This window comes from Dinoponera quadriceps, unplaced genomic scaffold, assembly GCF_001313825.1.
Source record: "Dinoponera quadriceps isolate SergipeBrazil2010 unplaced genomic scaffold, ASM131382v1 scaffold717, whole genome shotgun sequence".
NCBI lineage: Eukaryota > Metazoa > Arthropoda > Insecta > Hymenoptera > Formicidae > Dinoponera > Dinoponera quadriceps.
Window position 1 is genome coordinate 2,734,777 of NW_014555639.1, and position 25,181 is coordinate 2,759,957.

Consider the following 25,181-nt stretch of genomic DNA (forward strand, 5'->3'; position numbering starts at 1 on the left):
CCCCCCCCCACACTTCCTCATGACGCTCTGCCGCACGCGAACTTTATTGTTCCATTTGAAATCCGTCCGTCCGCGGTGTCGTCGACGACGAGACGTCTTAAATAGGGCGTTGAACCGTGTTCTATGAGCTATGAACTTACGGTACCTAAGGCAACGATAAAGCGTCATGCCACCTCGCTTCGTGTTACACATGCGCTGTGTAACTGGCACACGTACACGTCCTTCGTATTGTTTCTATCTTTCGCGCGCGAGCGCAGTCGCGCGTCTGATTGTCATTGTGGATTACATGTTTAATTGCTTCGCATTATGTACGTTTGAAAAGGTACGCGTATTTTTGGAGACAGTCGCAGGCGAGCCATATGTCGCGCGATCGTTAGGTAAAAATGTATTTCAATGTCGAGCGAGAAGTTTCGAATCGCTCGCCAATTAAAAGCGATTGCATAAAAAGAGTATACACAGGGTGAGAGGCCATGACTTTCAATTATCATTTTGAGAATATCCTCGAAAGATAAAAATACTTTATTAACGGCTAGATGAAGATGAAAAAAGTGTATAATTATAGAGAAGGCGCTCGAAGTGATGACCGCATTGGTATCGGTTCAACTTCTGTTAGATCAATTTTTCCTCTACTTTCATATTGTGCATTTCTACTCTCTCACCTTGTGTACGTATATTAAATTAAAATGTTGCAACTATAATACGTAAGCAATAGAAAGAAGCAAATGTCAAGGTTGTAGTGACAAAATTCGGACAAAGATAGGACATCGATGACGAGGATATTCAGTGACGATCGTGATGTTCCGCGGCGCGTTACATAACGTTTCTCTTCGCCGCGCGCGATGAAAAATACCGCGTACCGTTTGCTCGCGCACGCATCATTGACGGTAATTAGAAAGTACGAACGCGCTTTTACAATTAGCTATCGGGGTCGCGTAACAGTGGATTAATTTCCTAATCATGCCGCGACGCGCGGGTTGCAATTTAGAAATCACCGCCCCGTTGCTTCGATATCGTGCGCGGATGTTTCGCGGCTCGGTGTTGAAGCACACGCGCGAAAAGAAGTACGTTCGCACGTGTGTTCATATACATACGTCATCCGGACCCGATAACGAGTGTCTTAATTGCGTCGCGTTCGATACAGTTGCAATATGCTCGGACGAATTGGGCGGGTAAGGTCAACATTCACCTAGCCGTTCTGCTTTCTGTTGACAGATTACGAGTTGCCCATTGATTCCTTTAGAATTCTACACTCCCTCCGATGTGGGCCCCGAGTCTCCCTCTCTCTCTCTCTCTCTTTCTCTCTTTCTCTATTTGCGAATAACTTAACAGGTGAACGACAAGTCGATTCTCCGTTATACATGTATCCAGGCGACCGAATTGACGTTCAACGCACTTCGCCGGCTTTCGCGGTACAACATCGGGGCGATTTCGCTTCTCGGGATACCTCGAATTGGGTCGTTGTTATACAGGGAATTTGCGTCAACAAAGATTCTCCGACGAGCTTTTCTCTCTTGGCGTTGCATTCGCTCGAAGGTCGCTCGAAGGTGGCCGTCTGATTTTCCTTTCGCGTTAATGATTCAGAAAGTCGCGTGCGATGCTTTCTAATGTACAATTCGCTATTCGCACCACCGATCTCCCGTCTCACGAACGCGGCGTTTCTACAATCGAGGCTTTTTTTCTATGCATTCGAGAGCTCGCGTTATCGCGAGCGAACCGAACTGAAGTGAAAATAACGCGACATTGACCCAGTAAACTCGCGTGCCGTGGACGGCGCGTGATAAGGATCTCCCTCGATGTTCTTAATTGCGATCACATGGATCATCGTGCATTAGAACGTACGAGAGATTAATGATCGATAACAAGATGCTTCCGTCGAGCTAATTTTTATATGGGGCGAAGAGAAGAGGGGAATGGATAAACGAAAATAATTCATCGATATATTCGTCGACATGTTCGTTACCAGCATCACACGTGTGTGATTCACAAGAGACCGACGTCGCATATCTGCGTCAGCGATAATTTCTCCTAATATGCACATAAACAAGTCTAATAGTATGTTTTTCCATGTTTGCACGCATTATAAACGATATGAGAGATTTTCCGTTACTCATGACCGAGGATCATTTATTTCTAATTTCGACCAAGAAACACCACAATTTATGGCCAAAACGTTCTGATGATAAAGTACCTACGAATGCGGCATATTATAAATGAATGCAAATTAAATCTGCAATCGACTATCACTGTCTTTTATTGTACCGTGTTGTTCGATTTTAATCAAAGATCCTTACACAAATCGTTTACCTTAAGTATGTTTTATTCTGTTACACAACAAGGAAGATATACAGAATGGGTCATGGGGATGATTTCCTAAATGTGTCATGATACAGTGTTAAATTACACCAACGCTATAGAATAGATTCTATCATTGAGAGTTCGATTCAAGAGAGAGAGAAAGAGAGAGAGAGAGAGGGAAAAGAGAGCAGCGTGTCACGACGCGCGTGTTACGGCCGACCGATACGCACTATTTGTTTTACAGTTATGTGCTTGCGGAATTTTGGGTGCGGGCCTTTGGCTGCGACTGGCTTATTCCGGATACGCGACCTTGGTGCCGCAGTACAGCTTCGCATCGGCGGACTCGCTGCTGCTCGCCGCGGGATGCGTCACATTCGTCATCGCTTTCTTCGGATGTTGCGGCGCGTGGTTCCAGTCAAGATGCATGCTGATCACGGTTGGTATACAACGTAGTGCATTGTAAAAACGCGCTCTAGCGTATGGTGCACGTGCCTGCGCGTTGATTATTCCGATCGCCTTGTTTGATTGCTTCTGTTTATTATTAGCGAGTCGCACGCGAATTCTTATCGCGCGCGCTAATTGTGATCGGTGCCTTTGCAGTATTTCAGCCTGGTGATACTCATGTTCCTCGCCGAGTTCATGCTGGGCACCCTGGCGTTCGTGTTCAGGGAGCACCTCGCGCGAAGCCTCAAAGAGGAACTGCTGTACGGCATTGAGAAGCATTACAACATCACCAGGGAGCCGGGAACGTTGCCCGCTGTGTGGGACCATATACACACAGAGGTTCGCATCGGTCCGATTTCATTTTTAATAAGTGAAATTTTACACGGGAAAAAGTCTCGGTTCTCGCAACTGAATAGGGACCAGATGGAAACTTGGTGATGAAAATGATATCTCTGTTACCGCGATTGAGCACATTGGCCGAATAGGAACCTCTTAGACAACAGAACAAAAATCTTTCCGTACCCACGACCGAATTTTCCTCTGGGCCCCGGGCAACGGAAAATTCACCAACGGAGTTGTTTTTCCCATGCGTTAGCCAAATGTCCCCTGCGTTTTTCCAGTTTCACTGCTGTGGCGTGCGCGATTACACGGATTGGTTTCAAATCGAAGCGTGGCCCGAGGAGGACCGGGTGCCGGATTCCTGCTGCATGCAGCGAGAGCGTTACTGCGGTCGCCTGGACCCGGAGGGTCGTAACAAGGAGCTCTGGTACAAGGAGGGCTGCGCCTCTGCCATCCAGATGTGGCTGGTGACCAGACTCCACGTGGTCGGCACGGTGGGCCTGGTCGTTGCGTTTCTCCAGCTGTTCGGCCAAGTGGCCAGCATGATACTCTTCTGCACGGTCAGGCACAAGAGGTCATCACACACATACAAGAGCTACGACACCACCAACACCTAGAATCTCGATCCGGTCTTGGACGAGACCACTGTCTGAGATCGGTAAATCATCCTTCGACTCCCGCCGCGCGGGAACGACCACGACGAAATCTTTTCGGGATTCTCCTCGCGCGATCTGTGTCCTCCCCCCCCCCCCCCCAGNTACGTCGCGGATCGATTTCGATTCCGCGTCAAATCCGCACGCATTAGAGGTAAGGGGCGACGCGATGATGAGAAGACGGTGATTCGTTAGGAGGAATCGTTCATAATTAGCCCAGACATTACCCTGCGAACGCATTTGCGTGCGAAAGAATGGAGGGGGGATGGGGAAGGGGGAACAGAGGGAGAGTCTTCTATATAGGTAAATAAAAACACACAGTGAGCTGCAGTTGACCAAAAAATTTCCGCCGTGTACCAAAAGTACTACGATAGATATTATTTAATCGACGGATCTATAAGCTTTCTTCTCCATAGTCTAGATTGAGCAATATATATGTATGTATGTGTACGTATTTGTTCTCCGATGATTTTTAACCTCCGACGATTGATATCGCGCGACTTCTAACGAACGTTCAACTCTGCCAGTTAATAATTATCGCCGTTCTTCATTGCAACGTTTAATCGTAAGCGATGTATGATCCATGGGTCCTCTTAACCAGTATTTATTAGATAGTCTCGTAAGTAGAGAGAATCTGGCAGCAGAAAAGTTAATTTATATGAGAATAATTTACGTAATCGATGAGGATCAATATTATACGATCGATCATTAAATTGAGTTTTTTTTTTTCTTTTCTAACGGAACAGGCTTATCCTATTTTCATTGTAACGAGGATGATTCTAATCGCTGTGTACTCGATATTCATTCCCGAGAAGCGATCAATTTCTACATTACAACGTCTTGATTAATTGCACGTCATATCGATTTCCAAAGTTTACCATTAGGTGCGAAGTTTACCATTAGGAACAGTTAGACAGAAAGTATGCATGATTATGTGATTTTAGTCGAATACTCAATAGAGATCATAGATTATCGAACTATCTTCAATATCGTAAGCATGAATAGTTTGTTAAGATTCTGTCTCATTGATATATGTAAGTACGTAAATATATAAATTTAATAAATTAAAGCAAACTATTATTCTCTCATGTATTATCTAATGTCGACAGAACACTCGATTGGATATGATAAATTATAATAACGTTGAAGACTGTACACACCGCAGAATCGAAATGTTAAAGCGACAGTGATATATTATGTATTGAATATATTATTATTATTAAAAATAATATATTTATATGATAAAAAAACTGGCTACATTATTTTGTATCGTTGTTGATTTTTTCATTCAATTAAAGACGTTAGTTAATCAACATTGCTGAGTTAACAATATTATATAAAAGTTCTTTCAGGCTATATATTTGTGCAGGAATAAGAAGTATCGAAGAAAAAGTAACGGACGCTCAAATAACCGATTATAAAAAATGTTGATCTCTAATAAGATCATATCGTAAAGACATAATAAATAATTGATTAATTTTTAAGCTTCTTTATAATTCGATTTAATATTTAATAAATTATTATTAATAATATCTCATGTTACTTACTGATCTGCCATTGAAATTGCCAGAAAATTGTACCGCCTAGAAAATAAAGGTCTTTTAGAGCCGCCATGCATGTACTATAACCGTTCACTAAGCACTTAGTAAGCTCTTGGATCTGGTTTGTTACGTATTCTCATATCTGATTAAGATTTAATATACAATCAATCATCAGATTCAGAAGATCACTGAATGAACTCAACGAACGGGTGCAATATTGGATTTAATTGTATACGATGGCTACAATTTACCAGTAAAAATGTTTGCTACTCGTAGCGAAAATTTTGGAACTACATTTTCTTTAGAGTGTAAAAGTCGTTATGAGTTCAATAAAATACGGTTAACGAATTGCCTTGCGGTGTCCTCTAGCGAAAACACCCGCAAAACATGTGGTTTGAATATCAGCTCAGTAAGGTTCGAGTCTTGGCTGAACGATTTCTAATTATAACTTAGACTCATTATATTGAATTACCAAGACATTCCATAAATAATGCCTATTTTTTAAACTAATATTTAGTGTAGAATATTGATATTTACATTTACCTTTACGCTTGATGTTTCTAGCTATACGTTTCTAGCTGTACGTTTTTCACAATTATTGATTGATTCAGAAACAAAATTTAACGCGGAAATAAATCGATGTTAATTTGTAACAATTTATGCGATCGTCGATATATCGTTTATATTTTGTTTATCAGATTGCCTTATTGAATATCAAATAATCCAACAAATATGACGTGTACTAATACATTTTTATATTTGCTGGAAATCTTCTTTTATTGAATTGTATATGGAAGATAGAGACAAGAATACCTTTTGAATTCTATTTCTCTCTCTCAGGTCACTTTTCGAACGCCAGGGTGCGTTCTAGTGTTATTTTTTGTAGTCCAATAATCTTTTATTAGTTTCAAAATCTCCGCTACGATCCGTCGCCGTCTTTAAAAATTGAGCTCGTGAAAAAGTCGAGGATGTAATGCAATTCAACGATAGGTCAGCGGCATCTTTTATCTTCAAGTATGATTCAACAGCGGATTAGCTGAGATTTTAATCTTCAAGTAGCACTCAACGACAGGTAACTTTTTTTATTTGAATAATAGAGAGGTTAAGAGTGAAATTACACGGTGCGTAATAGAATTGCGGAATAGAAAGTGCGTCATAGAAGCAATCAATTAGCAGACAAAATTTGCCTGATAGAAAAGAGCGGAGTAGCGCTGATTGGTTGCTTTTATGACGCACTCTTTATTCTGCAGTTTTATTACGCACCGCGTAATTTCACCCAAAGAGAGCGACAAATGCGAAGGAACTTTATTTTCAAGCGCTATATACTTTATTTAACTTTATTTTCAGATGCTATATATAACGGCATATAAGCGGTCAACTGAGCTTTTTTAATGTTTGATAATACGACCGAATAGCAAATAAGATAGTCTTTTGTCTCTGTTCACCAATGAGAAATTAAAGTTCTTTTGATCCACATGTTTTCTCTTTACATTTTTACTAATTACTTACCAGGATGTGATAAATACTTTTGGTATTGGCAGTTCAAGAGAATATCGAATCAAATGGAAAATCAATTAAAACGGAAAATATCACCTAAGATTTTCTTTATTAGGCTCCAAATTTCCTTAGGCTGCATATAAGTAAAGACATAAGTTTATTTCTTGATATATCAATAGTTATGAAGAAAAATATAAGATCAGATTGTGAACGACAAGTAGATGACGCTTACCACGATTGATAAAATGCTCGATACAAATTTCATAATTGAGCTGAATATTGTCAATATATTTTTTGGAATATTTAGTATCATTGACACAATACTCTTCAAGAAACTTTGCAAGGGGTCATCATTATTGCTAACTTCCCTTTTTATATTTTCACGATTAGCTTCATTTATAGAATCAGCTAGAAGACTTAACGCGTTCTACGAAAAGTCATCGAATCATAAAATGAGTTTTCATTTGCATGGAAGCTTAGAAGAATTGAAAGCACACATATTCGCTTCGCTAACTTGATAGGTTACGTCAAATGGCAAATTTCGCAAACGCGAGGAACATGATGATGCGTTTCACGATGAAAATGATTTTGTCACACAAGTCACTGTTTCTTAGAATTCATAAAAAGAATTGTAACATAAAAGTTACAAAATTCCATCGAATGATGTTACATACACGCTCGAAGCTGTTATCAGCTGCTCTATAATCAGCGAAATAATTGCCGTCGTTTTTTTTTTCAATATTAAACGCAATTTTGGCAGTAATTACGAGGAATTTTGAGGAACTCGTATCGAAGTTTCGCGAAAATAAGAAATGCACACCCACCTCGTTGATATCCTTTCCATCGCGAGCACGTGCTGAAACGGTGCTCGCGAAGAACAGAATCAATAGCAGATGGGAGCGCATCTAGAACTGATTGTCTCGAAGTGATTTCGATTATCTCACTGAATAAAGAATATCGGTGTCCGCGCACCAGTGCTGTCCGGATGCTCACGAAAATCGGACTTGCTTAACGGCCGAATAGCAGAGAAACTTGCGGCCGACAACAACGACAACTAGAATCACAATGTAATATTTTTACAGCGCCGAGCGATATTTATTTGTTTCCTTTATCTATGTTAGGCGGCGGATAGTTAATTATTTTTGTGCTCATCGCGACAATCTGCATATCGTCGCCTGCATGTCTTTCTGCGACGTAAAGAAACACGCAGTTCTGTTCGACCTCGGTACACGCTCAAACTTTCATGTATCGCCGATGAGTCAATGGTAATGTCGACCATGCGTCACTGTGTGCGATAATTATGCGATGATTTGAAAGCGTTATCAGGACTAACGATTATGCAAGCTTTACCTAAGTCCTGACAGTGCTCGATAATTTCTTTTACATGATTATTTTATGAACAAATACGCGCGAATGCGTAATGGAAGATGGACGTCTTTTTTGCTGTTTCACGATATTTACGAATGCGATCTCTGTATCGACTTCGCGATTTCTCCGTCTGTAAAATTGTCCGTTTTGCGTTACTAGGCGATTTTGTTGAGAGCGCGAATAATTCTTCAGGGAAAATACGTGACGGGTTAGAAGAAACGCATGTTCAGAGCACTATTTGTTTATTACAATTCCCGAAATAACTGTCTCGATATACATACGTTGGCATGTAATACATTTTATGTAATACATTGGAGTACAAATGCAAGGAGACATGTCTTTCATTTTTATAATCGTGATAAGGATCATATTTGAATATTTGCAGTAAGATATTTGATAACGATATGTTATGACGCTGGTAGTAGAAGTTATTTAGCCCGGAAAAAGTGATTATCTTATTCGTCTCGGCATCATCTGAGAAATACAAAATAATATCGTTGAATATTTATAATTTAATACCAAAGAATTTATTTCTAACGTTATATAAATATAATTTATTTATAACTTACGTGAGCTTTTTCATCGAAGACAAGGGTAGGAACTGTGCAAGGAAACATTTGATTTGTAAATATTTTAAGTAGTATGTCTTATATATGTAAAAGAGCAATAATTATATTAGATGGTATACAATATTAATTATACGTACCTTTGTAAATATGTTGCAGATTAAATTTATCATCAAATTAAAGAAATATCTTGGTATAATTGTAGTTATATATATCATTTTCTCCATAAGAGCAAACGGTAAAAAGAACAGTTTAGATTTAACTGTGCTGTAAAACTTTATCCAAATTATATAAATTTTGCAATAAATACTTTTTATTGCATTAAATATTTTCTTAATTACTGCGTAAATATTGTAAACTACGTAAACTTTGAAATTATGTATCATAAATAATTTTATAGATGATATTAAACGGGTAATTCGAGATATAAAAAATATAGATTTCGAATTATTATTCTTGTGTCCACATTGTACTTGGTTCTTATTGTTAGTGTTATCAGATTTCGACTCAGAACTGGATTGGGACTCATTAGACTTATTAGACTCAGAACTGGAGTCTGAATTGGAATTAGAATTTATTTCAGAACTAGACTCGTCATTTTTATTGGGTTGTGCAGTGGTCACTTCATCATTATTTCCGGATTGGTTCTCTTCTCTGTTTATTGAATTTGTATCTGTATCGGTATACATATCAGGCTGCACAAGAAGAAAATGCATTTAATTAATAGTTTATTCAATTAAGAATCTCTCGCATTAGGTAAGTATAAATCGAAATGAGGTATGATCCCGTCTTTTGCGTTAAACTTATTCACATTTTTTATCGTCTTAGTATCTTCATTCTTTTTAATAGTATAATAACATGTAGCTTATACGTACTACTTCTTCACGTTCAACTCCTTCATTTCCTTGAAATTCAACATCAAAAGGTTCAGGTTGAAAATCAGTATCATAATAAACGTCACGCTAATAATGAGAGAATGAGAGAATTATTTGTTATAAAATAAGAAATATCAAAATTATTATGCTGTATTGTGTTCGGTAGTACAAACCTTTTCTAGACTATGTACATCATTATTTTTGAACCTCTGTAAATTTATATTTTTGTCAGTGTCAGAATATTATACTCTTATATAATGAAAATAATTATTGTGAAAAAGTTTTGTTGAAAAATTCAATAAATTAATTACGCGTAATGAAATGCTCTTTGTGACAATTTAAAAAACCTCTGAGGAAATTACATATTTATAAAAAATAAAAAATTGCAAAGATTGTTTGAAAATACTTTATATTTTATTTTTGGAAATTATATANATTCTGGAAAAAGATTTATATTATTATGAAAATCTTTGAAAATTTTTTTAATTTCATATATATGGAAAATTAAAAAAGAATATATAATATTTGAAAAATAGAAGTTCTCTCTGAAGTTCTTTGTAAAATTTTATTATTTCATTAAACACGAAAAAATTTAATAAATTCATAAGAGATTCAATCTTTATTTAATTAAAGATGTTTAAAATTTTTTGAGAAATTTAATTTTTAAGAAAGGTATATTATACTAATAATGTGACAAATAAATTATGCGTGCTCATATAATACAAATTTTTTTCAAAATCATCAGATATCCGAACATTTCTGGATGCTTTTAAGATGTTTTTTGAACATTTGTGCTATATGGATAATAAAATCAAAAATATCAAAACTATTATGCGTGATGTATTAGTACTTGACGTGTACATACCAGTAATTTAGATTTCGTACTTATGGCTGCTCTTCCGAAAACACACCCACTAAAGGTCAATAATAAAAATATAACACGTAGCTGCATCGCGTGTTTTATGTCAAGAAAAAGAAAATATCCTGTACAATATAATTCGTCTTTATTTGACGAATTTATTTGACGAACGTCGTTACCTCTTTCTTTTTCTATTACAAATAAAAGTAATTCATCGATGAAACAATCCGGAACAAATATTTTGGCAAACTGCCGCCGTTTGAATAGTTCGCGATTGTAAGTTCCTTATAAAGAAACATTATATCTTATCGTGTTTCGAAAATTATGCTGATGTATTAAGTCATCGTTTCTAAATGCTTAATTGAAGCCTATCTTCTATCGAAACTACTTTGTTCGTTCGTACGTCATACTAGTCATTATATTACAACGTTTCGAATATTCCAAGTAAGATGATTCCAAATGACACATAATAGTTTATTTAATTTATATAAATCGCTAGTTAATTGTATTCTCATAGACATTCCGTGACATGCCTTTCACCGAAATTCTGATTGAATTAATTGATGATTAACTGATCGAAAAACAATTTCTAGCTATGTAATTTGTCATTCAGCAATAATCGACAAATTTTTATCCCAAGCCCCAAGTTGGCAATAAGAGCAGTCGATATTTGATTAACAGCAATTTTAAATAATATATTATAATGAGATAAAATACTCAAGAGAATTTTCTTACTCTATTCAAATAACGAACTGTTTTATTTTCTACGTTGACAATTCTGTCGACTGAATTAATCGCCGATTAGTTTAATTTGAATTTGGAGAAAATCATCCTTAAATTCATTCTTAAGATTCATTATTGATCATAATCCGATGAGCCGTGCTCCCAGTTCATTTAATGTCTCCGTTATTCCACGAGACGTCTGCTTAGCAGCATTGACAGGTAACTATAAAGATGTGCAATTATTCTTTTCATTTTTCTGTAGTAAGATTAATTCAGAAAGAATACATTTTTTAAGTTTTTATTAATATTTGTGCCAGGTCAGTGATAATATTATTTATATTTCATTGTATATACTTACGTCCACTACAGTGTTTAAAAAGTTGCTTAAATTCTCGAAAGCATTGACGATCCCTCTGCTGAATCCGATGAATTTATCGCCTGTATTACCGTATTTCTCCTCTTCCTTGATTCCGTCGACGATCGGCGTAGGATTCAAAAAACTGCCCAACGCTTGTCGAACGTTGTCGGGCTTTCGCCTTTCCAAAATCGCCTGCGCGGTTTCATTTTCTAAACGAACTGTTTCTCGCATGGATCGAAACAAAATGATGGGCGTAGTAGTTTGAATTGATGTCAAAGACCTACGGCTTGGATTAGGCTTGTCAGGCTTTGTAATTATTGAGACGAAATTGCTCAAAACTTCGCTGGATAGTTGCTGTGTAAAAATAGGATGTATATTTTTGTATTAGAATGCGTACAATTTTCTCATTATGAATTATTCAATGGAGATATTAGATAATGCCTGAGAGAAGGCAAAAATGAGAAAAAAATGCAAAAAGAGACAATAACGAATTAATAATTAACAATTTAGGTAGAGAGATATAATTATCTCCGCTTGATTGACAATGACGTTTTGAATTAGTGCTGTGAAATTGATTAATCTTTCCCTGTTGATTTCTGTTGTATCAGCGATGCGTTCTAATAATTTTTACAAAACGGTAATTTTAATGTCGTTTGCTGATAATATTGGCGAATCACGAAGGTATTCTTTAATTAAAATTTTGAAACTGCATAGACGTAGCTGTAAGAAATTTCTCACACGAAATGTTTTCATTAATCTAAATTTCTTTCTATTGCTTTGGACGCGTGTCGACAAAAATATGACAAAAGTTCCAAGGGAGCCGCTTCTTCATAACATTAATATTTTCAAAAAAATTTTATTTTCATCTATTTTCGCGATCCAATCTTATAAATGTAAACCATCTCACCTTTTCTTGCTCCAATGTCGAAGACCAGATATTTTTTGTATCATTTTTTATAATATTGAGGCTGAATCTTGTGGAATCCTTCGCAGGACGAGCTCTTGATAAATCCAACCAACAGCTTAACCATAAAATCATAAAAATCCTTAACATTATTTCTCTTAAAACACGGTATAAAAAGTTTCCAAAATATATGAGCTTTAAAACGAAGAAAAGTTCTCAGCTTCAAGGTACTCTTTTATTTACAGAAATTCGTTAATCAAAATTATTAACCCGAAGTGTGAAAAATATGGCAAACACTCATATGTGAACAAAGATTGTGACTGTTGAACGGCGATCAGCCGACTAACAGATTTCGTTCTCACTGGCAGCGAGCTCACCTTGCATCTTACGACACTGTGTTACTTTCTCTTTCTGTTCTTCCCCATATTGTAAATATCGAGTCTTGAATCGACCGAGACGAAATTAAAATCACTAGAAATATTGGAAGTAAGGGGATCGAGGTATACATTTTAAAATGCAATTTGTCAGAATTGTGCATTTATTAAAATCAATCGTGCAGTTATATTGTTCAGTTTTATTAGCAGAGCATCGAAAAAAAATAATATGGCATATATTTATATTAGAAGAGTAATATATATTTTATATCGAGATGTGGAGGATACATTTAATTATTCCGGGAGTAACAAAAGTGTAACGTTAAATGGCGTCGTCTCAGGCAAATTTAAAGGCAGGTCTGATACGTTGCACATTGCAACCTAGATGGCACGAAAGTTTACTGTTGCGAGGTGACATGTGACACAGCACGTTACGTAAATCTGCCTCATTCATCTGCAAGAAAAAGATATTTCACTATTGCGGAATAAAAATGGAGTGCTACATTTTTTCAAATGTCGTAAGAGCTTATATCCGTTCGTGCGCAAGTAGAATTTATCGAGCTGAATAAAAAAATAAAGATACTCACCTCCAGCAAGAAATGAACGATGACGTCGCAAACGCGAATGAATGTTTGAATAAATTTCAACGTCTCCTTAGTATCGCTACCGCATTTTGCATTACCGAGAATTTCGTCGCATTTGTTTCGACGTTGGCCGTGCTTATTATGATTGCTCGAACCTTTATCACCAATTGTTATCACGCCACCATGTTCTACGAAATTCCCGCTTTGACTCCCACCGTAGTTTCCATGGATGGTTGTGTTCAAATCTTTTACACCGTTGCCTTTTCCGTGACCAACACTTCCTCCTTTTCCATGACTGGTAATACTTCCGTTACCCGCAGAACTACTACCGCTATCGTGTTTCTTGCCATCGTTATTGAATTTTCCGTCGTGATGATGAGATAGTGTAATATTTATTCCTCCGCCTGCGTGACCGTTAATTCCTCCCTTTAGCCCACTATCCTTCTTCGTTGATCCTTGATGTCCCTTGGATACATTATGACTACTCTGATGTCCTCCGTGTGATATCACAACACCTCCATTTTTAATGTGATTTTTTTCATTCCCCTTTCCGTTATGTCCTTGATCATTATTATTAGAGCGCTCACCATTGCCATGGAAGATTGTGACCTTTCCTTTTGCTATATGGGTGCTGTTAGTGTTTTCCTTTTTCTTATCGTGATTATTTTGATGGTTTCCATTGGATTGTCCATTATTGCCGTGCGAGATTATAACTTTTCCTCCTTCTTTCATATGGATGCCTTCCTTCTTTCCACCATTTTGCTGTTTTGTGTGGTGTCCTTTATCGTTAGTACTGGATTGCCCACCGTTACTATGGGAGATTATGATTTTTTTTTCTCCACTTACTCCTACATGGACACCACTATTGCCTTCTTTCTTTCCACTATGATCATTCTGATGTTTTCCATTGTGTTCTTTATCGCTAGTATTGGATTGCCCACCGTTACTATGGGAGATTATGATTTTTTTTTCTCCACTTACTCCTACATGGACGCCACTATTGCCTTCTTTCTTTCCACTATGATCATTCTGATGTTTTCCATTGTGTTCTTTATCGCTAGTATTGGATTGCCCACCGTTACTATGGGAGATTATGATTTTTTTTTCTCCACTTACTCCTACATGGACGCCACTATTGCCTTCTTTCTTTCCACTATGATCATTCTGATGTTTTCCATTGTGTTCTTTATCGCTAGTATTGGATTGCCCACCGTTACTATGGGAGATTATGATTTTTTTTTCTCCACTTACTCCTACATGGACGCCACTATTGCCTTCTTTCTTTCCACTATGATCATTCTGATGTTTTCCATTGTGTTCTTTATCGCTAGTATTGGATTGCCCACCGTTACTATGGGAGATTATGATTTTTTTTTCTCCACTTACTCCTACATGGACGCCACTATTGCCTTCTTTCTTTCCACTATGATCATTCTGATGTTTTCCATTGTGTTCTTTATCGCTAGTATTGGATTGCCCACCGTTACTATGGGAGATTATGATTTTTTTTTCTCCACTTACTCCTACATGGACGCCACTATTGCCTTCTTTCTTTCCACTATGATCATTATGCTGTTTTCCATTGTGTTCTTTATCGCTAGTACTGGATTGCCCACCGTTACTATGGGAGATTATGATTTTTTTTTCTCCACTTACTCCTACATGGACGCCACTATTGCCTTCTTTCTTTCCACTATGATCATTATGCTGTTTTCCATTGTGTTCTTTATCGCTAGTACTGGATTGCCCACCGTTACTATGGGAGATTATGATTTTTTTTTCTCCACTTACTCCTACATGGACGCCACTATTGCCTTCTTTCTTTCCACTATGATTATCATGCTGTTTTCCATTGTGTTCTTTATCGTTAGTATTGGATTGCCCACCGTTGCCATGGGAAATTACGACTTCTTTTATGTGAGTGCTGTCAGCACCTTTTTTCTTTTCATCATAATTATTCTGGTGTTTGTGAGATTTGCTTTCGCTCTCGTATTTGCTGTCGCTACTGCTCGAAGTACTATCGGATTCTCCCCACGGCAAAAGGATAATTCCTCCTATATGCACATCGTCGTTTTCATCGCTACTCGTTCCTTTTTCTTTTATCGAATGTCCTTTGTCGTTATCGCCCCATTCGTTTTCGTCATGAAACGGTACATAGATTATTCCTCCTTCGTCCCAATAACTGTGATCTTCGTGTGATCCAGTGTGGTGTCCACCATTGTGTTTCTTGCCACCTTTATTATTACCGATTGTTTCCGAGATTTCGTGGTTGCTGGATTCCTCCCCCCACCATTTGTAATATTTTTTGGATTTATTGTGTTCATCGGAATGTTCTTTCTTCTCGTGTTTCTTATCGTTATCCGATAATCCAAAATTCAGACCGCCGCCGAGTGACACTCCAATACCGTTATTACCGAATGATAATTTTGGTTGAACCTCGACTCCTCCTGTACCAAAATTGTGTTTGATATAGCGTTCTAACATTTATTGCAAAAGAGAAAACGATTGATACAATTACCACTGAATTTCAGGTCTTTCCCATCGCTTTCACTCGAATCACCCCAAAGTAGATCGAGTAAACCGAAACGTGGATTTACATCGACATTTTTTTTTAATTTTCCGCCTACACCGTTTGGACCGGCAGAAACTGAGGCACTATCTTTGAACGAGGCACCCTTATGTGAAAAAGAAAGCAAATAGTTAAGATTTTCCCCATAGCTGCTCGCATTATTAATTATAACGAAATGAGTCAGAAGTTTATAACTTTATTGCTATGTGTAAATATTTTTTACATTGTGCGCGTAATAATATGATTTATATTAATATCTGAAGTATACATACGCTGGCGATGTCCCTTTTATATTTTGATCGAGCTAACGTCTCGGCTACGAAGACAAGCAATAGACAAATATATATACGCATCTTTCAGCGATTATAATGCGATTTTAATGATCTAACGATAATTCGTAGATCAACAATTTAATAATTTTTAGATTCGATACGCTTCCGGAGAAATCGATGGATAAGTCTTTTCTAAAAACTTGCAGCCGAACTCTACACCCGTTTGAATCTACTTTTGCCATTTTCCGCACTTTTATATTCAAATGCTTTGTTAAAACTATGCAAAAATACCTAAGTGTCAATAGTAAATTTTGAGTAACGTAAATACTTGTACCCATGTCCGCGATCGTTACATTCGTATTCATTGTTTTCACGCAGAAACGTGCGACTTATCTATTTCGATTATACGACTGCACTTCCGTACCTGCCGCGTAACATTGGATCGTATATAAATAATTGGTATGTGGTGTGAATAAGAAAAGCGTCAAGCTCAGTAAATCTTTATTATTTAGTAGAAGCTGTCTTTGTAACAATTGTGTATACTAATTTTCGTTTGAGTAATAGCAACTGTTTTTAAGTGCGATAGTTAGAGTCACATTTTATATTGCAATATTTTACAAAACGTAAATGCAAATTTTTCCTGGTCATTTTAACATGTCTATAATCATTACGATAAAACGTTGACTCATATCGCGATAATGTCTTATCTCGTTGTTAAAACATATAATGCAGTTTAAAACTTTGATAAGCGTGCAATGCAGTTTAAAATAACTTTGATAAATGTAATATACGACATTGAGTTGGCTTTAACACATATATAATATTTCTGCTTATGTGTTTATGATGGTTTTATTTTATATAGCGTTTCATAGTTTTATAATTTATTCCTGGATGGGAGAGACTATAAATATGAAGAAGATATAATATATTTAAGAGCAATAATCGTAAATAATTGTTTAATCAACGTCTAGGAAATCGTACTTTATGTGTGCGAAATTGGAAATCTTGAGGAGAAACAAAAAGATTGCCTTGAAAATTCGCTTTGTTCTGAACTACTGAATTCTTTTCTGTATTCTTTAGTTTTTATGATTTCAAGCAAAAGTAAAGTGTTTTTATTAAGCAGAGAAAAAAATTCTGAATTCGCTGAAGTAATAATGAAAATATAACTATTTTTGCAGATATGAGATATTATTTTATAGCTATCGCAATGTATTTAGCTATCGTATATGTTCTTATAATGTAAATATGTTATTTATAACCAAGTAATTATACACGTAAATATTACGATTTATTTAATAAATCATGCAAATTAAAGGGAGAAAATGAAAACATGACGATTAAATGTATTTTGGTCGTAATTTAATAACGTTCAGCTGTGGATTTATGATAAAATAATACGTCAAGTTGCATAGAATTGTTGCCAGTTTGGATCACTTTAACTTCGAGAAGTATACGTAATTCTGAGAATTTAAAAATAGACAGACATATTTGTGGCCATATATAACTTTGAAACAATGATTATTTTCTTCTTTTTCGGCAGTGCAATAAAATCTTTATAAAACATGTGTGGTAATATTCATGCCACATACATATTATACAGAATGAATAGCGATGGCCATTTGTATCTCGATGTCGAAAGCATTCGAAGATAGTCAACATACTTATTAAAGTGTTCACGACCTTCGAGGCTATTCTAAGAATGTCAGGTTTTAAATAATACTTGAGACGTATTGTGTATATTATTTATTAAGTCTTTTATCGTATATTCCAAACGATTTAACGCCAGTCTGACAGGTAATTAATTATAGATAAATAATATGTAGACGATATTCGTAGAAAAGTAGAAATATACATATATATTATATAAAAAACAAAAATTAATGTCGGGAAATTATTTTATATTAAGCTTCATTAACGTGTTCTCCTTGAATTAATAGGACAAAGAAAAACTATTGCGCACGAAATCACTAGTAATCTAATCACGTATGGGAAATCGTAAAATTGGACGTCGCGCATGTCCGGCATTCGTGAGTAGGTGAGACTGCAAAATAAACGAAAACGGCTGAAATGAAGGACGAAAGTTCGTTAAATATATCTGAGAATTCTCAAAAAGAAAAAAAGATCGATCGATCGATCTTTCAACGGGAGTATTATCCCGTGATTTCATTGTTGATGGTGTTTCCGTACTTTAGCCAAAGTTATTCAGCAGTTGATTAACAGCCGCCAGGGTAGAGATTGGGATCTGCCGAGAAGATTTGGCTTTTTAGCAATTACGTGAATTTTTGCGCAAATTAGCGATATTTACCAAGTATAAGTAGCACTGTCATAAATGATCAAATTTACACAATCATACGAAGGCAAATCTCTTTGCTCACTCACGTTAAAGATGTCGTCGAACAGCGATCCGCTGTAAGTTTTGCTCGCGACGACTATGCCGTCATTTCCATCCGAGTTGACGGCAAATCCACCGCTTATATTGGAAGACGCGCCTTGAGCATCCGCCGGTGCAACGTAGACTGTTTTCCTGGGCGCGGGCCAGAATCTCTTTCTAAAATACCAGCGAGGGTACGCGATTCTTGTAATTGTGCTGGCATTGTTGTCTGAAAGAGGCATAGGGCAACATTCGAGAGCGAGTTCCTCGATTGTGAAAATGAATTCGAAGCAATAGCGAAAATATAGCCACTCGGAATCACAAAAGTGAATGTCTCTCTTTGAGCGGATTATTAAACTGTGAACGTTTTTGTTGTTCGTTGAAGTGAATCTGTTCCTACGATGAAATATATTAGATTCACTCTTTAATTTCGAGTAAAGATATTCGGAATAGAAGCAGATTTGCTCTGTATGGGTTAAAAATCATTTGAGTTCGAGCGAATAGTCCGTCACTTTACTATTTTTTTTCGTAAAATCGCTCACCAACCTGTTGTAGCCACATTGGTGTTAACGTCGGCTTGAGCCGCACCTTGCACGGGAACAAGGAGCGGAGAAGCGGGAACTATGACGTTTTTCTCGACGGACTTCACAACTGTGACAGCTGGTACAACCTTATCCACCGAAAACGATCCGGCCACGTCGAATTGTGCCGCAGGAGGTACGTATGGTATAGCACGTCGTACCTGTTGAAATATAGATTACTTTCGTGATTTTTAATCGAATGGTTAGCATTCGATCTCGTTAATCGCTCTACAATGAGAGAAAAATATCTAAAAAATAAAAAAAGCATTCACTCGGTGAACACCAATAACATATTTGCTTGAATATGAATTCTTCCATATATAAATAGAAGAAACAATTATTTTCATGAAAAGCTACGGTTTAAAAAAACGTATCTTTTTTTTCCTTAAACACAAATTGTTTTTCACTGTAAATATACGTATATTAGTGCAAGCGAACATGTTATTAGTACTCGCCGAGTAAATGTTCTTAACTTTTTCGATACTTTTTCTCTCAGTGTGTATATAACCGACATATTTCTCACCTCGTTGCTTTTCGATTTGGCTTTTCCGGCTGCAGGCGCATCAGCTGGCACCGCGGCAGCTTCGAGCGCCACTTTCTACATTTATGACATACCGAATGTTAAACACCATAGCCTCACGAATGCGTTTGTACGGGAATGATATACATGATTCGATTAAAAGAGTTATGTCAACAGAACATCCGACATGAATTTGTGAAAAAACGTGGTTTATTTAATAACTACATGTATAACTGATTAACGGCAACTTAATGCGATTATAACTATCATCAACACAACATTATTTTCCTGATACTACGACTAGACTACGGAACGTGTGTTAGCGGACTGTCAATGAACATCCTCGCGTATCTCAATTTCTCATTTAGATATTGTATTCGAGACCTAGAAAATCAGAATATTGTATCCCTCGTTCGTAAAGCGGCCCAGCGGCGTAAAGCTACATTGCATTGAACGGAACCTCTTTCTCCTTCCTCGATTTCGACGGTATGATCTGTATGTTCGTGTGGCCCCTCGTTGGCGGCTTCGTTTCACTCTCGTTCGCATCCGCGGTCGATTCTTTCCTTGCCGTCGAGCCACTTGCTTGGGGATACTCGCCAAACGTATCGGTGGGCACGTTGCTCGAAGCCGCATACTCAATACCACCGTCTTTGGCGACACCTCCGCCGAGATACACGCCGGTTCCAAGACCGCCGCCCGGGGTTGCACCTGCGTACATGCCGCCCGAGATCGGGTTCAACGATCGTCCGCTGCCGTCCAATTTCCCACCAATGCCGGCTGCAGCCTCCGGCCTCCCGTTGCCAAGACCGGCGCGAGCGTACAGTCCGCCGCCTGAAATCATGTTCGATTTCGATCTGCCGGTTGCACACCGGAAAAGAATCCGCAACTAATTAGGGGACTGGGATGAAAACTCGGTAACGATAAATGATATCTCTGTTACCGTGACCGGGAATATTCGTGAGAACATTCAGCCACATCGAAACTCGATGGGGCAACTGAGAACGATTGGCCGAGTAAAAACGTTCTATAGAAATTACTCTGCTCCCACAATTGAGTTTTCGTCTGGTTCCCGGGCAATGAAAAATTTCAGATATACCGATAGAATTGTTCTTTTCGTGCATCTTCCTTTCGACACTTTGGCGGACATGCATTGTTCTGAAGAAAAATCTCCTCCAAATTTTTTTTCCCGCTTATTACTACTGCTATTTTTGCAAAAAGGGTATAGTTGTGGCGAAAAATAACTAGAATTTCTGTCACGATCAGTATAATAACGAAATCCGAATATCGAGACAAATCTATCAAAATACAATTTTGCCGAAATAATTCTACTTTTTCTTTGTCTTTGTTAATACTAACCGACGGAGGCATCTTCTCCGCTCAGTTGACCACCTAATCCAGCACCTGCGTGTGCGCCCCACGGGGTACCCACGCTTGCGTGAAGTCCTCCGCCTGTTCCAGCGCCTCGCAGGAGACCGCCGAGGCCAGCTTCGGCGTGGTATCCAGCGAAGTTCAATCGGATGCCTTTGTTAGTGAACTGTAGAAACGGCAGCTGCGAAGAGAAACAATCAATGAAAATTGAGCCCATCCATTACGATAGGCGTAATACCTCGGCAAAATTAGCATTCGAGAGAAATTACACGTTATATCGCGTAAATGGCAATTTCTAGCAAAATCCCACGTGACCCGTAGATGTAATTTTTCTTCTCTTTTTTGTTACAGGTTTCGTCTCTAAATTGCAGGTGATAATGCAATTCCAATAATGTTCCGGTCTACTCCCCGCTGCAAGACATGAGTGCGGACTTTTCTCTCAAAGTGTGCACGTGAGTTTCATCAAACACTCGAGCAAATACAGCGTTCGAGCGTTCCGGGTAATTTAAAAACTAGTCACTATGACGTTGCATGATACAACAATTCCCCTTAGATATTTTTATGTTAGATATTGTAAAAATAGACCTTTAAATGAAAAAACATGAAAGGCGAGCGCTTACGTCGCAAAATTGCGAAGGTGATAACATTGAAGTTTACGTAATTCGTATTAACTGCAATTACTTTTAATACTATAGAGATTATTTCAAGGAGATCGAGATATGTTAATGATCTCAGATAACAAATGCAGTAGCTACAATTGAGCAACATAAGTTCGCATACGTGTGTAGTGTGTGTAGTAGACAACGTCGTTAGACGGAAACTTTACGTCACCGATACGTTGAAAATTTATTATAAAAGTCGCAATTGCACTCGGACACTTCACTTCCTTCACTACTTTATTACATATTTTTCTCATACAAATTCTTTATAATTTTATGTTTTCATGTTTCCTATTAGTGCAAGAATATATAGTCAGAAGAGCATGTCTTGTCAAAGAAAGAGAGAAGCAAGGATAATTTTTTCATAATAGTAAAATATTTGATAAAATCCTAGTAAAATATATGTATAATTACTCCTTTAACAGTTAGTTTCTGTCAATCTAGACAGTAATATAATATAGTATAAAATTAATAAGTAATATAATATAAGAGAGTGCGAGCGTGGCATGGTAGGCAGTGCACTAGTCTATCATGCTTAGGAGTCCCGGGTTCAATCCCCGGCAGAATCAGAAACATTTTATTATACGCTCGTCGCTCCTCTTCGGTGGTCTGGTAAAACCACCAAGAGTATTCTCATGCCACGAAAACTTCTCTCCAACTGTCGTTCGGAACCAGTGTAAAACTGCAGATCCCATATGCATGTGTACAATTTGTGTGCGCATCACATGCATATGTAAAAATAGAAAAGTTAGGCCCAGGTCTCAAAAACGAGGTTGTAGTGCCGAAGAAGAAGAAGAAGAATATAATATAAGTACAGTAATATAAGTATAAATATAAATAGTAATATAGTAACAGTACACATGAGAAATAATAAATGATAGAACGTCGATATGTTTTTAATTACAAAAAATTATAGTAATTTTTATTATAAAATTTTCTCCGTGTCTTGTCTATTACCTCTCGAATTGTTGCATTTAACGCCTGTTCTTTTTAATTGAACTGGCTTGCATTAGTCAAGAAATTTACACACAATAGAACGTGAGAACCTCCGTACGCCTCGTATGTTTCACTGTGTAACTACTGCAGCCAATTCAGTTGAAAAGAACAGATGATAAAGTTCAACAAATAAAAAAGCGAGGTTATGGCATGACATATATTATGCGGTAATTTCACAACGTAGATAAGTTCAATTTTGTGCTACGTTCTAATGCGTTCTTCCGCGATCCTTTCTCCCGCCACAGAAGTCACAGTAGGTGATTATCTAACCGGCATAAGCTGTAACTTTTCCTCGCGTGTTTTTCCTCTCGGAGCAGCTGACCAATTAGAATCAGCCTTTCTGGAACGCGCGATATAGAATATTCTCGTGTTTTTATTTTTTAATAAAATTCATAGTTACTCATGATGTACTAGTCTTAGTCACGTTAAATATGCGGAATACGATTATGTTCGCAATTATAATGCCAGCTTATGATCAAACATGTCCATTAAATGACGACGCAATATTGATTACTTGCGTCAATGAGGCTTGATACAAATTATATCGTAAGAATATTACTGTTATATTATATAATGCACTTCAATAACTCATAAAAATATTTATACTTATGAGTACTTATATTTATATTAAATATTGATTTGTTCGTCATTTCAGTAGCCTATCTAAAAAATGACTCGCCCAATAATAACCAACGTTGTTAGCTATATTAACAAGTGAATTTGAATGACAAAATCCTCATATTTAGCAAATATATTAACTTGGCCTTCAGTTGATTTCAGCAGCCTTCGCCACTTGCTATTTCATCATACATTTTACCGTTATCTGCTCGCAACGTATACACGCGTATTTCGCGTAATTCACTGTTAGGGATACGAGTGAAATAAGTGAGATGTTCAGCGAGAAGCGATTTCTCGTTCCGTCATCCGCGCACAAGTCCAAAACGTATAATAATACGTTGTTCAGTTTATTCCGTAACAACGGTATAGTATCTCGGCGATGTTAATATGCGGTAGACCACGGTAAATTTATGTATTTTTGGAAAACAACGCAGCTGTCTATACAAATAATAGCATTTATTCGATTGTATAATAAATAATTTTGAGGTTTTTGGATAAAATAAAGCGATTTTGTATTTTTATGTCGTTATAATTTTATGAAACAACGTAGAATGACAGAAGCAATCGCAAATCGAAACGGCGCATACATTTAAAATTGTAACGACATAAAAATACAAAAAATAAGATAAAATACGAACGTTTCATTTTACTTGAAAAGTCCAAAATCATTTATTACACAATCCAATATATTAAACTTGTGTTAAAATATAGTACAATTAAAGTACAATTATAGTAAATATTATATAAATAAGATTGCAATTGTAAAAGAAAAGTCTTTCTTTCTCACAATCTTTCTTGCTCTCTTAATTTTTTACTTTACAAATAATTCAATGTTTTTGTTAGGGATTAAGAATACTTGAAAAAATTTGCATAGCAGTAATAAGAACAAAATAATGCATATAAATGTTTCACTTACCGAATCGGACTTCTCCTGAGATGTCGCGTCATCGTTTTGCGCCATCCCGTTAGCAAGAGCTACGCAAATAATAAACAGATAGTTAGCTACCGCGCGAAACGACATCTTCGCGTTTACTGACAGAGGACCGAGACTGGTAGGCAAGTAAGTTGTGATTTCTTAGGCTGACCGATGGGCATCTCTTACTCACCTGTTGGTAGGAGGGGTAAGGCTCGACGAGATACGTTCGCCGACTACCTGATTCGCCTGCTTGGACTGTAATGTGAAAACAGACCAGGTCAGTACGGAGTCCAGCTGCATTATTCTGTGGAAATTTCAAATGACTAATATTTCAACGAGCTTCTTTTGCGTGAATGAATTATCGATAAAATTAATTATGCAACGATTTGGCGAAGAAATAGTTCATATTTGGTGTGAAACAATGTGTCACTTGATTTCTTGGAATAAACAATATTGACGTCGCGGCACTGCCATGTGGTTCGATTTTACGCGAAAATAATTTCTTTTCGATTTAAAAGTCGTTCACATTGTTATTTGTATCCAACAGTGTTTGACGAAGAGGGGAAAAAAGTTAAATTTATTGCAGCAATAAAAATTCCTCCGAAGTCGCTGTCTGTAAAATCGATGCACGTTGATCCAGCAACACAATAATAACGTCGATCGAACGATACGCTAACGTGACGATTACACGATTTGCAGAAGACTGACGGATAGATCATCGAGCGGAATTATATAAGGTACTACACTATGATGTCATGACGAAACTGGATCAATTTATTGGTACGTCCAGTTTGATTATTCAATCGAGTATTAGTATCAGTTGACTATCCGAAAGTATATCATTTATTGTTTCACATTTCTCATCGAACTTTTTCTAAATCATGACAGTACATTTCGTTTCGACAATACATCTTTTACATATAATGCATAT

At 37.1% G+C, this 25,181-nt stretch overlaps 5 protein-coding genes and 1 long non-coding RNA gene across 8 annotated transcripts in view; 1 reads left to right on the plus strand and 5 right to left on the minus strand.

Moving 5' to 3' along the window:
- Positions 1–3,832, plus strand: part of LOC106745043 (tetraspanin-9) — an 11,504-nt gene extending 7,672 nt beyond the window's left edge. For both annotated transcript variants that reach the window (XM_014620287.1, XM_014620286.1), the window contains exons 3-5: positions 2,540–2,731; positions 2,896–3,078; positions 3,360–3,832. In XM_014620287.1, coding sequence (XP_014475773.1) covers positions 2,540–2,731; positions 2,896–3,078; positions 3,360–3,695 — 711 coding nt within the window. In that variant the 3' untranslated portion in view covers positions 3,696–3,832. The remainder of the gene's footprint in view (positions 1–2,539; positions 2,732–2,895; positions 3,079–3,359) is intronic.
- A 225-nt stretch (positions 3,833–4,057) lies between these two features.
- On the minus strand, positions 4,058–7,823 carry LOC106745045. Its single transcript, XR_001374503.1, has 5 exons — positions 7,594–7,823; positions 7,002–7,196; positions 6,782–6,902; positions 5,279–5,314; positions 4,058–4,365 (listed from the first exon to the last, which is right to left on the minus strand). It is a non-coding gene; the product is annotated as an uncharacterized LOC106745045 (long non-coding RNA).
- A 556-nt stretch (positions 7,824–8,379) lies between these two features.
- Positions 8,380–10,686, minus strand: LOC106744975 (cap-specific mRNA (nucleoside-2'-O-)-methyltransferase 1-like). The gene is made up of 6 exons (XM_014620165.1): positions 10,444–10,686; positions 9,752–9,787; positions 9,579–9,665; positions 8,844–9,398; positions 8,707–8,738; positions 8,380–8,611 (listed from the first exon to the last, which is right to left on the minus strand). The coding sequence occupies exons 1-6, from the start codon at positions 10,528–10,530 to the stop codon at positions 8,608–8,610; spliced, it is 801 nt and encodes a 266-aa protein (XP_014475651.1). The 5' UTR covers positions 10,531–10,686; the 3' UTR covers positions 8,380–8,607.
- A 613-nt stretch (positions 10,687–11,299) lies between these two features.
- LOC106744991 lies at positions 11,300–12,572 on the minus strand. The gene is made up of 3 exons (XM_014620184.1): positions 12,426–12,572; positions 11,519–11,872; positions 11,300–11,383 (listed from the first exon to the last, which is right to left on the minus strand). Exons 1-3 carry the CDS (start codon positions 12,570–12,572, stop codon positions 11,300–11,302), a joined length of 585 nt encoding a protein of 194 aa, XP_014475670.1.
- A 561-nt stretch (positions 12,573–13,133) lies between these two features.
- On the minus strand, positions 13,134–15,864 carry LOC106744961 (uncharacterized protein DDB_G0290685-like). Its single transcript, XM_014620144.1, has 2 exons — positions 13,384–15,864; positions 13,134–13,250 (listed from the first exon to the last, which is right to left on the minus strand). Exons 1-2 carry the CDS (start codon positions 15,862–15,864, stop codon positions 13,134–13,136), a joined length of 2,598 nt encoding a protein of 865 aa, XP_014475630.1.
- Positions 15,865–18,050: 2,186 nt separating this feature from the next.
- Positions 18,051–24,946, minus strand: LOC106745083. Of its 2 annotated transcripts, XM_014620359.1 has the most exons (9): positions 24,777–24,946; positions 24,441–24,505; positions 24,251–24,309; positions 21,050–21,242; positions 20,154–20,524; positions 19,697–19,771; positions 19,139–19,334; positions 18,601–18,821; positions 18,051–18,463 (listed from the first exon to the last, which is right to left on the minus strand). In XM_014620359.1, the coding sequence occupies exons 3-9, from the start codon at positions 24,293–24,295 to the stop codon at positions 18,410–18,412; spliced, it is 1,155 nt and encodes a 384-aa protein (XP_014475845.1). In that variant the 5' UTR covers positions 24,296–24,309; positions 24,441–24,505; positions 24,777–24,946; the 3' UTR covers positions 18,051–18,409. The 2 variants fall into 2 exon arrangements, with proteins under 2 accessions (XP_014475845.1, XP_014475844.1); XM_014620358.1 differs by lacking the exons at positions 24,441–24,505; positions 24,777–24,946 and having other exon boundaries at positions 24,251–24,399.
- Between the last annotated feature and the right edge of the window lie 235 nt (positions 24,947–25,181).